Source organism: Crocodylus siamensis, chromosome 10 (genome assembly GCF_052110815.1).
Source record: "Crocodylus siamensis isolate JL-2025a chromosome 10, ASM5211081v1, whole genome shotgun sequence".
Taxonomy (NCBI): Eukaryota; Metazoa; Chordata; order Crocodylia; family Crocodylidae; genus Crocodylus; species Crocodylus siamensis.
In genome coordinates, this window is record NC_143404.1 from 53,818,591 (window position 1) to 53,834,682 (window position 16,092).

General features: G+C 44.6%; 1 protein-coding gene across 2 annotated transcripts; it reads right to left on the minus strand.

The window, feature by feature from the left end:
• Positions 1-405: 405 nt before the first annotated feature.
• LOC149856593 (uncharacterized) lies at positions 406-15,978 on the minus strand. Of its 2 annotated transcripts, XR_016444371.1 has the most exons (4): positions 15,844-15,978; positions 14,480-14,570; positions 3,038-3,333; positions 406-1,310 (listed from the first exon to the last, which is right to left on the minus strand). XR_016444371.1 is itself a non-coding variant. In XM_090064124.1 (3 exons), exons 1-3 carry the CDS (start codon positions 15,896-15,898, stop codon positions 1,140-1,142), a joined length of 522 nt encoding a protein of 173 aa, XP_089920250.1. In that variant the 5' UTR covers positions 15,899-15,955; the 3' UTR covers positions 411-1,139. The 2 variants fall into 2 exon arrangements, 1 of the variants encoding a protein (XP_089920250.1); XM_090064124.1 differs by lacking the exon at positions 14,480-14,570 and having other exon boundaries at positions 411-1,310; positions 15,844-15,955.
• Between the last annotated feature and the right edge of the window lie 114 nt (positions 15,979-16,092).

Genomic DNA, 16,092 nt, shown 5'->3' on the forward strand with positions numbered 1-16,092 from the left:
CACAACCAGCAAAGCCGATTTTCTTTCCAGTGGCAATATATCTTTTTTTTCCACCTTGGGGGGGAGGGGGGTGGCTTAATAATATTGGCCCTGTCATTACAGAGCAGTGGAATATATATAGCTGTTTGTTAAGTTTGTTGCTGTTTTAATAAATTGTCAAGAATTTCCCAAATTCAGTGCAGTAGCCAGTTGCCTTTCTGCATACAAGGTGACCACTGAGTATTTACTTAGTGTGCAAACTTGTAGATCACCCCAATTCTATCCACCATATTGGCTTGTATAGTGCCAACTGGTCCTAGCATCAGTTGAACCACTTTAAGTTTTTGACTATCATGTCCCACTGGAACCCAACCTGGCATTACATCAAGATTTCAAAAAGGAGATACCAGAATCAAGAAGTAGAGCAGTCATGTGCTAAAATATTTCTATATATCAAATCATAACAAATATATTAGGAATTTATGGTAAGTTTGTTCTATATTCAGAACTGAGAATTTAAAAGAGTTTGCTAATCACCAACTTGAGGTTTTACAAGTTTGAAACCAGAAGAGTAAAAGAGATGATTAGAAAAAGAATAATTTTCAACAGCACTGGAGCATTCTGTGCTCACACACCAGTAAGAAGTCTTACAGACATACATTGCCTTAAGCATATCTTATTCAAAATGTGAATTTATTACTGGTGAAAGATGTCCACTCAACCAACCACACATTTTCTTACTTGATCTAACTAAGTATATGTCAGTCTATATCTTGGGCTGAGGGAGACAGGCAGGAAAGCAAATCCAAGTAAGGGAGCAGTACAAGCACTGGACTGTAGGCAAGTCACTGTGGTCCTTGCAATTGGCCCACATGAAGGCAGCTGTGATGACTTGCATGGATGCCAATCCATAAGATTCTCTCTTTCTTTTTCCTTTTTAAGGAAACCACAAAGCAAAACTGATAAATTCTTAAACCTTTACTCCATCATGACAGCTCAAAGACACTGAACTGAGCAGGTTATTTTTCATGGCAACAATACCACTTGCTTTATTTGCACACCGTGGTCAGTCTCCCTTCAGATGAGCAACAGGCACGTTTTATCAATTTGTTGCAGTGCTTTTACATCCCTCAGTGATGGAAACAGATAGCTCCGATTTCTCATTTCAGATAATCCCAGATTTTCACGACTCTTTCATTCAGCAGGACAAAAGGCTGAGCTGTGTAGATATCCAAACATAGTGGCAGCAGCTGACTCTTCAGGATATTAGCAATCTCAAGCAATTGGCAGCCAACATTCCAGATGAGAGACAGCAGCAGAGAGCAGAGTAGCTGATGCAGAAGAGGGGGAGAGAGTGTCTTAAACCAAATGGCATTCTTCAAGGGACAAAAAAGCTGGAAGATCAGAATAAGCATCTAGGTTCTTCCTCTTTCCCATCTCACCCTACCAACCCAGCTGATGTCAGGCAACAATGGGCTGATTTAAATCCCAACCCTTCAATTATACTGATGGATACATTCCTGAAGATAAGCAGAGTCCCACTGAGTCTGCCTACAGGATCAACACACACAAGGCTAAGATCCATGGCAGGTTTATATAGGTGTATATTCAATATCAGTGCAGTGGAAGCCTGCAGTCAGCTGCTTTGTGCAGTGCATTGTGGGAATGATGCCATAGGTGGAAGACGAAAAAATTATTTGTGGGGGGCTGAGCCAGGTGGTGGGTGGCATGAGGGCAGAACGGCTATGAAGCCCCTAGCCCAGGGGCATCCCTGTGCCCAGCTGCTCTGCAGCGCTGGCCCCTGCAGCCCAGCCTGGTCCGGCCCCGGCAGCATGGCATCCCAGGAGCTGGAAGCCATGAAGCCACCTGTCAGTAGCACCCGCCACTCCCAGTAGCTGGTGCCTGTGCTTGTGTATACTGTCTGCTGTTGTCGAGTACCAAAACTGTCTTGTAAAAGTGGTAGAAACAGGTCCGGGGGGGTCAGTACAGTCGAGGTCTTGGAACGTATCCCGATGGGTAACATTGTAAAGTGGGTTCCCTTTATGCAAATTCGAGTTATGTGCAGTTTTGCAGGAAAGAATGTACAACGTAAGAGGGAGGAAAATATAGTATATATTCAGAAAGCATTTCCTATTCTACTGATTTGTCAAGACATCACAGGAGCAAGTGATGTCATAAATACTTGGAGTACAGAGAGTACCACATTCCATATTCCTGTCCCAAGTATCAAATGCACAATATTTCCAAGAATAAATGGACAAGACCTGAAATCAGGCTTCCCAAGTAAGCAAAGGAGTAAAATATTTTGATTTTGAAGACACAGAACATATTTCTTATTTTAAAACGTATTTGTTCCATTACAAGGGATGTGGAACAGATTTTATGAAGTATGTATCAGCATAATGAAAATGAATGCATCAACATATTCTATCAAAGATGTATACAGAGATGATTTTCTCATCCAAATCAAAAAAAAAAAATCAAAGACAGAACTGCTGCTTATATGCTGTCTGCCTTTTAAATTACAGACTCTTGGTAATGTGCAGGGTATTTTTGACTTATGACAGCACTTGTATTGTGCACTTTCAAAGCCTATACCTATGTCACCAGAAAGTCTGGCAGCAGACAGCAGCCGCTACCACTAATCCACCAGGACAGGCGCAAATCCTGCTATTTCTGGTTGCACTAAATTGTTTCATTCAGCAGCTATAGCACCAGAGCATCCAAGGAAGGAAATAGCTGTTGACTGGAACACAGCAACCAGAAAAAGGTACAGAAGCATCTGCATGCTGCCAGGTGGCTGGAGAAGACTTGGACTACTTGGCAAAATTACTTCATCTTTGCCATCTAAAAGAACAAGCTGACCACTACAGGGGACTGACTATTTGGGGGCAGACACACAGTTTTTCTAGCAGAACTCTAGTAGGCAGAACCTTGTAGTGTAGACTAAGCCTTATTTTACACCTTTAACTGTCACGCAAGACAGAAACTACTCCAAATGTGCAAGAAGTTTAAAAAATAAAACAAAGCCAAATAGCAAAATGGCTCTCCCACTTACCGTCACAGCAAAATACAGGGTATTCTTCTCATAGCAACATGGTCTCATTCCCTGCCCCCAAAACAGACAGTCTGAGACTGCAGCAAAAAGGCTTTTCAGTTTTGGACTCTGATAAGCAGACTTGGGCACTCGTTGCCCCACAGGTGCACTTGACTGTATATCCTTTGGGAATTTGGTATCAGGCATCTGTCTCCAGCCTCTCTCTCTTGCAGCTTCATTCTCAAATTTAGGGTCAGCATTCCCATCAGACTGATCAGAGGAAGGCTCCCTCATTACTCTGATATGGGGTAACTGGGCTGAAACACATTTTAAACAATTAAGTGTGAAGTAACTTTGTGAAATAGGGGTGGCAAAAAAAATAGTATTCCACGCCTCTGCTACTTGAATACTAATATGCAACAGCTATGTTTAAAATATAGCTCTGGTGGAATGTGAAAAGCTACACTATAAAATTTTAAATGTACCATCACAGACATTTTCATTTTAAATGTATTCAGGTTACAATTTAGACATTTTTTTCTTCTCTCCGACTACACATCTTACAAGTTCAAGTCTGAGTCCAGGTGGGTTCTTCTAAGTCATCACCACTAATAAATAGTACACAGTTTGCAATCCAAACTAGATAGTCCCAATAGTACGAGTCTCAGCAAGTATAACTAAGTAGATTTTAGTAGGCAATGCTGCTGGACTATCCTCCAATTTGCACCTCACCTCACCCCATAGTTGTTCCAACTCCACACTACACTAGCTAAAAGGATACAACCAAATGAAGATGTAATTAAGAGGAAGACAGTCTCAACATAACCATTTTACAGGCCCCGTTTCTACAAATATTGGAATACATGTGTATATCCTTACACAAGTATTTAAACTGACTTAGAATTACTTGCGTTTAAAGCATGCGTGCAAATACATACCGGACTGGAGTAATTGCAATTATTCTAGTGGCAGAAATGTTTTATATCAATGCACTTTAAATAACATCATCAAGGAGCACATCTGTGGGGGGCAGCAGGGGAGATCATGCTCGGGGCAATCAGCATGGGTTCATCAAAGGCAGGTCCTGCCAGACCAACCTGATTGCCTTTTATGACCAAGTAACTAAATCCTTGGATGATGGTGTCGCTGTGGACGTAGTCTTTCTGGACTTTAAGAAGGCCTTTGACACTGTCTCTCACCCCATCCTCATCAATAAATTAAGTGACTGGGGTATTGATGCCTGCACAGTTGGATGGGTAAAAAATTGGCTGATGAGGCACACCCAGAGAGTGGTGGTGGACAGGCTGTACTCAAACTGGCGAGATGTGAGCAGTGGGGTACCCCAGGGCTCGGTCCTCGGGCCCGTGCTGTTTAACAGCTTCATCAGCAACTTGGATGAGGGGATGGAAAGCCTGCTATCCGAGTTTGCTGATGACACGAAGATGTGGGGCGAGGTGGACACACTTGAAGGGAGAGAGAGGTTGCAACTAGATTTAGAGAGACTACAAAAGTAGGCAGATGAGAATAGCATGGGGTTCAACGTAGACAAATGCAGGGTGCTGCACCTTGGGAGAAGGAATCCACAGCATGCATACAGGCTGGGGAGTTCTCCGCTTGAAAGCATAGAGGCAGAAAGGGATCTCGGAGTCATTATTGACTCCAAGATGAACATGAGCCGCCAATGCCAGACCGCAGCCAGCAAGGCCAGCCATACCTTGTCATGCATCCAAAGGTGCATCACAAGCCGGTCCAGAGAAGTGATACTCCCCCTCTGTGCGACTTTGGTCAGGCATAAGTTGGAGTACTGCATCCAGTACTGGGCGCCGCACTTCAAAAGCGATGTGGCCAGCCTGGAGAGGGTTCAGAGGAGGGCCACCCGCTTGGTGAGAGGGCAGCAGGACAGGCTCTGTGAGGAGAGACTGAGGGACCTGAACCTGTTCAGCCTCAGCAAGGAGACTGAGGGGGGACCTGGTGGCTGCCTACAAACTCATCAGGGGAGATCAACAGCAAATAGGAAGAGCCCTTTTCTCCCCAGCACCATCTGGGGTGACAAGAAACAATGGTAATAAGCTGATGGAGAATAGGTTTAAGTTACAGATCAGAAGGCAATTTTTTACAGTTAGGGTGGCCAGAATCTGGAATCAACTTCCCAGGGGAAGTGGGTCTCGCCCCCTACCTTGGGCAAATTCAAGAGGAGGTTGGATGATCACCTGTCCGGGGTCTTGTGAACCCAGCATTCATTCCTGCCTGTGGCAGGGGGTCAGACTAGATGATCTGTTCAGGTCCCTCCTGACTCGAGCTACTATGAACTAGGTTTTGCAAGGGTAATGTTTCAAGTCACCAAAATGCTGTTACCTAGAACAGCCAAGTCTGCAAAGGACAACACACAATGGAAATGCAGTATAGTTAATATAGTTATTGCACTAGATTTTGCTTACGGAAGGTGTATACAGTCTTTGACTTTGGCTCACATTCTGACATTCTCGCAGCACCATTTCCATGCCAACCGACTAAGTTTGTGTTACCATAGCCACTAAATGATCTAATTGACTTCTGAATAGATATCACAGTTCAGTTCAATTAGCCACAGTGGTAAGTTTGGGGGTTAACAGAGCAGGTACTTCTGTTTACCTGGTAACCAGAAGCCACCAACATATAACGTATACTTGCCCTGGTTAGACTAGAAAGATATCAGTTTTGCAATCCTTGACAGAAAGCAATCAACCCATACAATCAAACACATTAACAAGTGCTTCCTTCAGAATATCTGCACCTACAGCATGAAAAAAGTTTTGAATCTTTGTTTCAGAGCACAGAGAACATATAATCAAAATGAAGCATTGTGCATGCACATGTGTGCAATTGTAAGAAAAGAAAAGGAATTATAATCTTCAATTATAAGTAGCCTTTGCTCCCCTGCTGCCAGGCTAACCAACAAAATCACCATCACTCCTCATATGAAACCTACTAAACAGCAAGGCCCCACAATAATCAAGGCAGGCAGACTAAACCCATGAGAGCTAAAGGCATGTTTTATGTAAGATTTTATTTTTATCCTTCTTATTAGCACATTGCCATAAAGGCAGAATCACTGTTTCTGAACCTTCAGCTGATTCCTTCCTCCAGTTGCTCGCACTCCAAGATTCCAGCAAACTAACAGGGTCTCATCTCTTTGAAGAGATCAGCAAGCCTGCCATTAGGCCAAAACAATGCTCATTAGCTGTAATCATTTTAGAAGGAGACAAAATATCAATAGTGAATCATAAGGTGAAAGAAACACACAAAAATAATAAAAGCATGCACCTTTCTCTCTTGCTAATGCTTCCTTTTAGCCCTCATGTTGTTTGACTAGGCACCAGTGCTGGCACCCGTGAACAATATCCCAAGTGAGCAAGGAGGAGGATAAAGTCAGATTAGCTGAGGTTTCACCATAAAAACAATCCACACACAAAAGCTTTCTCCAACTCCCTTCTATCCCTGAAAAAGCGATGATTTAATTTAAGATTAACCCTCCCCACCACCACCACAAGAGCTCTCCCACCAAGCAGCAACACATCCCTCTAGTCAGATTTTTATACCTAACACAAGTTAAATTGAGTTTGATTTGCCACACAGTATCACTTGTTTCAATATGAAAACTTTTGCCCTTGTGAGAGAAGCTGCATCCACCTAAAAAAGCCACACAGAATCCTCAAAGGAAAAGCTAATGCTTAAAATCTCTATGCAAAAGCATTTATGTATCTAATACTAAAACTTACCTTCATTGAGTAAATGCTGCAGCCAGATAATCAGTAAGATCAGCAGTAACCCAAATGGCAAACAAAACCAAAAGAAAAGCACATGAAATGTCAAATCATTTACCAAAGGAACCAGAGGATACTTCATAGCTTGTTTCAGGTCAAGCTAGGATTAAGCAGCTTACTTACTCTGCTTCAGAAACTACTTTTCATAACTCTTATTACATCACAGCATTAGTCACAAGAAGACTTTGATGACATTCTTAGCACAGCTAATCTGAAAAAACAGTCCCTCTGCTGTCCAGGAAGGAAACAAAAAAGACTGAGTGTAGAATGAGAATGAAAAATTAGAAACCATCTGATTTAACTGCAACTGATTAGTATCAATCGAATACAAATTAAGACAGCTTCAAAACCTGTGAAAAATGTAATCAAAAGGTATCAATGCCTCATATAAAATAGGTGACAAAACACTTCAGATGATTAGCATACCTTCCAAGAAAATAAGTCAATAAAACAAATCAAACTAATAAGAAAGCAACAGAAAAGAAGAAATTGTGCATTCAATTAAAATTCCTTATGTTAATCTCTTTCATTTGGCATCAACAAAAAGTCAAATGAACATCTTTAACTTTTGCTCTATATTTGACATTTAAGGTTCACCCATTTTTTATATTAGTCAATCAGGACAATAATTGTCTATTCTACTTTTTTCTTTTCTTCTTGTAAGCCAGGCAAGATGATTATTTTCATAGGAAACATACTTGTAAACTAACTTTTAATTGTAAGTGATTTTGTATAGTACTTAAAACAAGAACTGAGACCTCTCTCTGATGCTGACCAATTTTGTAACTGAGAGCAAAAATCACTTAACCTCTCAGTGTGCATTTCTCCATTAGTAAAATAAATTACCAACCACTTACCTCACAGGGGGGTTGTGTTACTTAATTAATTGCTTGTATAGCACTTAGAAAACCTCACATGAAAGAGACTATCTGTGTGTGCATTATTAACAACTACATGCATTTAACGTTCCTGTTTGTGAATATCTATGTATGGTTTTATATAATATGCTATCAAATGGGGCAAGTGAACAGGGGAAGGCAGTTCACAAGTCAGTTTGCCCCCCACCCCAACTCTTTGACAGAGAGCCTTCAAGCTTGGTGAGAGGAAGCAGGGAAAAATGAACCTTTCAGGACCAAGGAAAAGTAAACAGACCACCTTACAGACCAGCTTACTAAGGCAGTGACGATGCATTGGGGGTGCACGGGGTACACATGCACCCCCTGACAGGTGGGGGGGGACAGGTGGGAGCACCAGTACCCTACCTGTGAGCACTGCAGCTGCTTCTGGTAGCATCACGGCTGCTTCACAATTAGCTGTGCCCCACCCCCACCAGTGAGATTGGCCATGGGGCTCCCTATCGGTGAGACTGGCCAAGGGAGGGACTCCTCCCTGGTCGATGACTGGTCACTGGGGGGGGGGGCACGTCCCCCGCCCCGGCTAAGGTGGCACCAGTCATCCATGTGCTAAGGAATGTGCTCTTGGAAGAACGGCAGTAAGAGAGAGAAAGCAGATTCTAGGCAGGACCGCTCACCATCACACTTTCCACCCAGGTCTGGGTTTGGCACTGTGGAAACTCTGGCTTGCAGGTTCCTTCCAGTGACTGCCAGGTCAGGGGGTGCCTGCAATGTGAGCAGTGCCTCCTGGTGGTGTTTCTGAGGGAGCAGGCAAGAAAGCTAGAGGAGGAGGTGGTAAGGCTCCAAAGCACCCTTCACCATGAGGAGTTCATCGAGTTGATGCTGGAGGAGACCTCCAAGACTTTGGAGGAAGAATTGCCAAGGGCAGCACTAAGGAAGGGAGAGGACATGGACTCTGAGGAAGGTGGAAGCTGGAAGCTTGTGACCTCTGGCAACAAGCAGGACTCTTCATCTCCACTTGCAGGAGTTTGCCTGGAGAAGAGCTATGGAAACCTAGCAATAGAGGGGGAGTACAATGTTCCATTGGTGGAAGACAATGGTGGGGATGAACAAGACCACTGCCATCAGAAAGAAGTGATGGGTGGTGCTGAAGACCCCCTTCTGCGGGGGACAGCGACATCCGTCTGCCAGCCTGACCTGTTGTCTTGGGAGGTCCGCTGCTTGCCCAGAGCATGGATCTGAGATGTCATGGATGGATTACCAAGACTCATGAGGCCCTCTGACTACTACCTCATGCTGCTCATCCATATGGGCACCAATGATACTGCCAGGGGATACTCTGAGCCGATCAGAGCTGACTACAGGGCTCTGGGTGCAAGGGTGAAGGAGATGTGGGCTCAGGTGGTATTCTCCTCAATCCTTTTGGTCAAGGGAAAGGACCTGGGCAGGAGTGGGTGCATCCTGCAGGCCAAAGCATGCCTGCTCAGGTGGGGTTGCCAGCAGGCCTCTGGCTTCTTTGACGATGGGATGATGTTCCAAGAAGGACTGCTAGGAAGAGATGGGATCCACCTGACAATGAGAGGGAAAAGCTTCTTGACAGACAAGCTTGCTAACCTTTAAACCAGGGTTGCTGTGGGATGGAAACCAAAGCCCTGAGCTAAGTAGGGAAGTGGGTCACCTGGTGGAAGCACAAACAGGAGTGGGCAACAGGGGAGGCATTCTCATTGTTCCTGAGAAATAAGGGCAATCGGCTAGTTACCTTAGGTGCCTGTACATGAACACACACAGCTTGGTTAAAAACCAAAAAGAATTGGAAGTCCTTGTACAGTCACAGAATTATGACGTGATTGGAATAAAAAAGACTTGGTGGGAGGTTGCATAACTGGAGCACCGCCACGGATGGGTATAAACTATTCAGGAAGGACAGCCAAGGAAGAAGAAGAGGAAGAGTTGAACTTTATGTAAAAGAGCTGTATGATTGCTCAAAGCTCCAGTATGAAACTGGTGAAAGGCTTCTTGAAAGTTCTGGGTTAGGGTCAGAGAGGAGAGCAACAAGAGTGATGTTGTGGTGGGGGTCTGCTATAGGCCACCAACCAGGTGGATGAGGCTTTCTTCAAACAGCTAGCAGAAGTTTCCCCAGTTACAGGCCCTGGTTCTCATGAGGTACTTCAATCACCCTGACATCTGCTGGGAGGGCAATACAGCAGTGTGCAGGCAATCCAGGAACTTTTTGGAGAGTGCTGAGGACAACTTCCTGGTACAAGTATTGGAGAGGCCAACTAGGGGCCATGCTCTTCTTGACCTGCTGCTCACAAATACAGACGAATTGGTGGGGAATGAAGTCTTGGATGGCAACTTGAGCAGCAGCAACTATGAAATGATTGAGTTCAGGATCCTGAGGAAAAGAAGGAAGGAAAGCAGCAGAGTAAAGACCCTGGACTTCAGAAAAACAGACTTTGACTCAGTCAGGGAATTCATGGGTCAGATCCCCTGGGAGGCCAGTCTGAGAGGGGAAAAGGAGTCCAGGAGAGCTGGCTGTACTTTAAAGAAACCTAACTGGAACAAACCATCCTGATGTGCAGGAAGACTAGTGAGTATGGCAGAAGACCGGCTTGGCTTAGCAGGGAACTCTTCATTAAGTTAAATCACAAAAAATAAGCTTATAAAAAGTGGAAACTTGGACAAACAATGAAGGGGGGATATAAGGGTATCACTTGGGCATGCAGCGATGAAGTCAGGAAGGCCAAAGCACAATCAGAGTTGCAGCTAGCAAGGGATGTGAAGGGTAACAAGAAGGGTTTCTACAAGTATGTCATTAACAAGAGGAACAGGGAAAGTATGGGTCCCTTACTGAATGCAGGAGGCAACCTAGTGACAGAGAATGTGAAAAAGCTTGAATTACTCAATTCCTCTTTCTCCTTAGTCTTCACAGGCAAGGTCAGTTCCAAGACTACTGCACCCAGCAGCACAATTTGGGGAGGTGGTGGGCAGCCAGCTGTGGTAAAAGAAGAGGTCAGAGACTATTTAGAAAAGCTGGGCATATACAAGTCCATGGGGCCAGATGGGATGAACCCAAGGGTGCTGAGGGAGGTGGCTGATATGACTGCAGAGCCATTGGCCATCATATCTGAAAACTCATAGTGATTGGAAAAAGTCCCAGATGATTGGAAAAGGGCAGTGTCCATATTTAAGAAAGGGGGAAAGGACGATCCAGGGAACTGCAAACTGGTCAGCCTCACTTCAGTCACTAGAAAAATGATGGAGCAGCTCCTCAAGGAATCCATTTCTAAGTACTTGGAGGAGAAGGTGATTAGGAACAGTCAGCATGGATTCACCAGGGGCACTTCAACCCTGACCAACCTGACTGCCTTCTGTGATGAGATGACTGGATGTGGGGAGATCAGTGAATGTCGTGTACCTTGACCTTATCAAGGCTTTTGATATGGTCTCCCACAACATTCTTGCAGGCAAGCTCAGGAAGTACAGGCTGGATAAGTGGACTGTAAGGTGGACAGAAAACTGGCTGGGGCATTGGGCTCAGAGGATAGTGATCAATAGCTCGACGTCTAGTTGGCAGCTGGTATCAAGTGGAGTTCCCCCAGGGTCAATCCTGGGACTGGTTTTGTTCAATATCTTCATCAATGACCTGTAAGATGGCACAGAGTGCTCCCTCAGCAAGTTTGCAGATGACAACAAGCTGGGCGGGGAGGACTAGGATTCAGAGGGACCTCAACAATTAGAGGATTAGACCAAAAGAAATCTCATGAGGTTCAACAAGGACAAGTGCAAAGCCCTACACTTAGGATGGAACAATCCTATACACCAATACAGGCTGGGGGCTGACTGGCTGGGCAGCAGCTCTACGGACAGGACCTGGGGGTTACAGTGGACAAGAAGCTGAATTTGAGCCAACAGTGTGCCCTTGTGACAAACAAGGCTGATGGTATACTGAGCTGCACTGGTAGGAATGTTGCCAGCATATCTATTCTGCACTGGTGAGGCCACATCTGGAGTACTGTGTCCAGTTTTGGTCCCCCCACTACAGAAAGGATGTGGACAAATTAGACAGAGTCCAGTGGAAGGCAACGAAAATGGTTTGAGGGCTGGGGCATGTGTCTTTTGAGAAGGAACTAGACTTATTTAGTCTAGAGAAAAAAAAGACTGAGAGGATTTCACAGCAGCCTTCAACTACCTGAAGGGTGGTTCCAAAGAAGATGGAGCTAGTCTCTTCTCAGTCATGGCAGATGACAGAACAAGGAACAATGGGCTCCTATACATGTGCAGGAAGTCAGTGCCAACATACTGGAAACCCAGTGCATTGGAGCAGACTTGATTAATCAAGTCTGCTGGACAATGGAAATAAATGTGCTCCAGCAGACTCCAGCATCACGTGTATTAGCATCCCTGCACTGAAAAATTGTGGCAGGGCACTTTGAACTCAAGCTCGTTCAATGAGCTTTAGTTCAAAGCACCCCGCTGCCATTTTACAGCACAGAGGACACTGATACACGTGACACTTGGGCACTTTTAATTAAAAGCACTCACTAATTAAAGCACCCCCCATACCTACTGAAGCATGTGTAAAAATCCCCAATAGTCTCAAGTTACATCAAGGGAAGTTAGATATTAGGAACAACTCTCTCACAAAGAGGGTAGTCAAGCTCTGGAACAGGTTACCCAAAGACGTAGAATCTCCATTCTTGGAGATTTTTTAAGATCAGCTAGATAAAGCCTTATCTGGGATGATATATTTGGGGATCATCCTGCTTTGAGCAAGGGGTTGGACTAGATGACCTCCTGAGGTCCCTTCCAACCCTAATTTTCCATGATTCTATATCTGTCCCTTTGAAATTAGTCTTTTAATCATGAGATCTCAATGTGCTTTACAAATTCTCATTAATTAAACCAGATACCACCCCTGTACAGTGGAGAATTCCTATTATTCCAACTTTGTATATTGGGTAAGCACACAAATAGAAATTAATTAAATCAGCTTTCCAAGATGGCAAATCCCTGCAGCTCCCATTGCCCATAGTGGAAATCCTAAATATTTCTGAAAATCAAGCTACTAATGACTCGTCTACAACTGCATGGTGAGTCAAGGATAGGCAGAGGAACAGGATCCAGGACTGCTGACTCAGTCTTCATTCTAACAACACCTCTCCAGTCACAGTACACCGGAGTTTAATTAAATATTTCTAAAGAAAAAAAGTAAAGAATAAAAACTTGAGCCATAGCATTATAGATTCATAGATGATTGGATCAGAAGGAACATAAGCAGATCAGAGTCCTTAAAAAGGTTTGGTTTTCATGATTTTTAGCTGGAAGGGCTGGAAAGAAAATCATAGAGACAGGAGTCTCTAGTCTGGGTATGGATTCACAAGACTTTACCTGGGTCTGGGCTTGCAGCTTGGGTACTCAGATTAGTTAAACCCATCGGCAAGCATCCACACTCCAGAACTATACTCTTCTCATACCCATATAACTCATGCTGCAATAGGCCAAGTGAGGTGCTAGGATCTCCATCCCTAGACATTTATGAGAGCAGGTTAGAGAGACATTTGGCTGAGATGGTTTTTATTCAGGGAAGAATCCTGTCTTGAGCAGGAGGCTAGACTGCACGACCTCATTAGGTCCCTTCCAGTCCCACTTTCCTATGATCTCTAGGAGCATGTTCTTCAATTCATAATGCCTCACTAACTCGAGTTTTTCTACAAATTATTTTGTGGTGCCTCGTGGAAGAGTTCATCTGTCCTGAGCCATAAATCTCACAAATGGCAGCTCTCAGTACTAGCAATTGACTTGCCCACACCAAATGATTCAGCCCAATGGTCTCCAACCTTTTTAAGTACGAGATCACCTTTGGCATTTAAAAACAACCCAAGATCTATCATGCATTGTCGCCACCCCCCACCCCTATCCCAGCAGGTAAGTCTGTGGGGAGGGAAGAGTGGGGCAGATCGAGGCAGAGAGAGAAAAAATTATTAGAGGGTGCGCCTTCCCAGCAGGTAAGTCCCACACAGCTGGGGTCCCACTCAACTTACCCCTGCTCCTGCCTCTGCAGCACTGTCCCTCGCTACAGGGACCTCAATCTAGCACCTACCCCTTCCCCCCTCCATGAACTAACCTGCTGGGCTGGGGCATGTGTGTGCATGCACACTGGCGCTCAGCCCCTCACCCCAGCCTTGGATCGACTCCAAGAGGCTCCGAGATCTACCAATGGATCAAGATCCACTGGTTGGAAGTGGCGATGCGTAGCAGGTGCACGTGCACCCCGAGAGCACTGGTGCACCCCCTGACAGGCAGCGCTCCCTGCTTCAGCAATGGGCAGGAGGAGCAGGTGGGAGCGCCAGTGCCCGCCACTGCGAGTGCCGGCCAGGGAGTGCAAGTGCTGGATGAAGTGCCACGGGCCACTTCTGGGAGTGCTGTGACCCCTTCCTGGTCAGAGAGACCACCTGCGGGGGACCTCTCCCCCAGTCAGTAAGACTGGCCATAGGGAGACCCCCCAATCACTGACTGGTCGCTTGGGGGGGCATGTGCCCCCTGACCAGTCACCCATGCTGATTGGTGACCACTGATTTAGCCTCTCACCTCAGTCAGAGACAGTCAGCTTCCAGATAATAATATTAACCCAATTCTGGACTGGTATAACTACTCTCATTTGTATATCCTTTCATTATTACAGTTTATATGAACATGGCCAAAGCTATCGTTCCTGAAATAATTATAGAAGGTGCCTGGGGAAGAAAGAGTCTCTAAACTGTGCTGGGCTACTGATAGCATTTATGTGCCTATAATTTACCTACCACAAGGAGCACAAGAATATGTCAACTGCAGAGGATACTACTCCATCATTCTGCAGGCCTTGGTTGACCATAGTAGCTTGTCCATGAACACCTACATGGGATACACAGGCAGAATACATGATGCTAGCAGGCTACGGAGTTTTGGTGTGTACCTGTTTGGACAAGAAGGGACCTTATTCCTAACTGTTAGCACGTTTAGTCAAGAAGGCATCTGTGCCTATTTTAAGAAACCTTTAAAGAAACCTTCAAATGCCCACTGCCTTTTTCAATGTGTCTAGTAAGCAGCTGCAGGATTGCTATGAAAAGTTAATTTGACTGACAGAAAAGAAGACTGTACTGCCATTTGCATATCAATGTGCTTGCAGTAATTGGTACTGTGGCATGTTGCATCCTGTACAACAATTGCAAGGAAAAAGGAGATTGCTTTTAATGGGACTCAACTCATGACCCTGCTGGCTTGCAGGACCTCCCCAGGCAATCACAAAATGCACTCATCATCCCTGCACCTAAATCGAGATAAGAAAGACAAATAAGGGTGGCCTTGTGTATCCACGATTGCATTGCATGAAAATACATATGAGGAACCGGGATACCATGGGAAGGATAGCAATCAATTTGTTTGCTGTGTTTTTGATGCAGTTATAAGAGAATATGAGAGTTCTATAGGAGGCTTTGGATGCAAATCTCCTGTCTCCTTCTCTTTTCCCAAGATCTCATATGACCACAGTGACTGCAACCCAAATTCTCAAGCATCATCTGCCAGGAGTGGGTATAAAGTGGGTGAATCTTACCAGGATACTGTACTAACATGAAGTTTGCTAACAACAAAACAGCATTCCCAGACTCCTCAATTCCATCCCACTCTTACAATGCGTCCATCAGAAGGCCATGTACGACAATGACCAACCAAGGAATTTTTTCCATTCTCTATAGCCAATGGGACTTACAGAATACAGGCTTTTAAAAACTACACCACTGTGCTTGTACCAACCTAACAATACTTTAGTATGACAAAGGTATAAACTGGGAGCTATGTGTGTGAAGACAGAGACTCATGCTTTTTATTCCTGTAATCTCAGCTTTGAGCAATTGCTTTTAGCAGTGATCCATTTACTCACAGTTAGAATAACTCACTAGTAGTAGGTTTAATATTTTTCACACTTTAAATCCATCTGGGATAACATGTTTTAGGGGAAGGGTAATGGAGGAAAAGTGCAGGGGAAATACTAAGGCTGGTACTACTGGTATCCTTCATTACAATAATTGCCTTAGTCAACTCAGTACATCCCCACAAGCCCTTTCCCCTTTGTGCTGTAACTTCCTCTGTCCCCGCAGCAATAACAAAGTTGGCATTAGTCTCTTACCCATATGTAGCTGAGTCCAATGCCACTTCCTCTCGACTCCGTTCCTCAGGCTCATCTCCAAACAGTTCCTTGGACTATGGATCCCAGGATGCCCACCTGTCCGTACCAGATCCACGTCCTGCTCACAGCATATGGAATTATTATTAAATGAATATGGACAGAGATTAAAGAGGTGACAGACCAGGAGTGAGACTCCTACAAAGGCACTACTGTTAGAGAGTTAGCATAATTCAGTAAGGAAGGCACTGA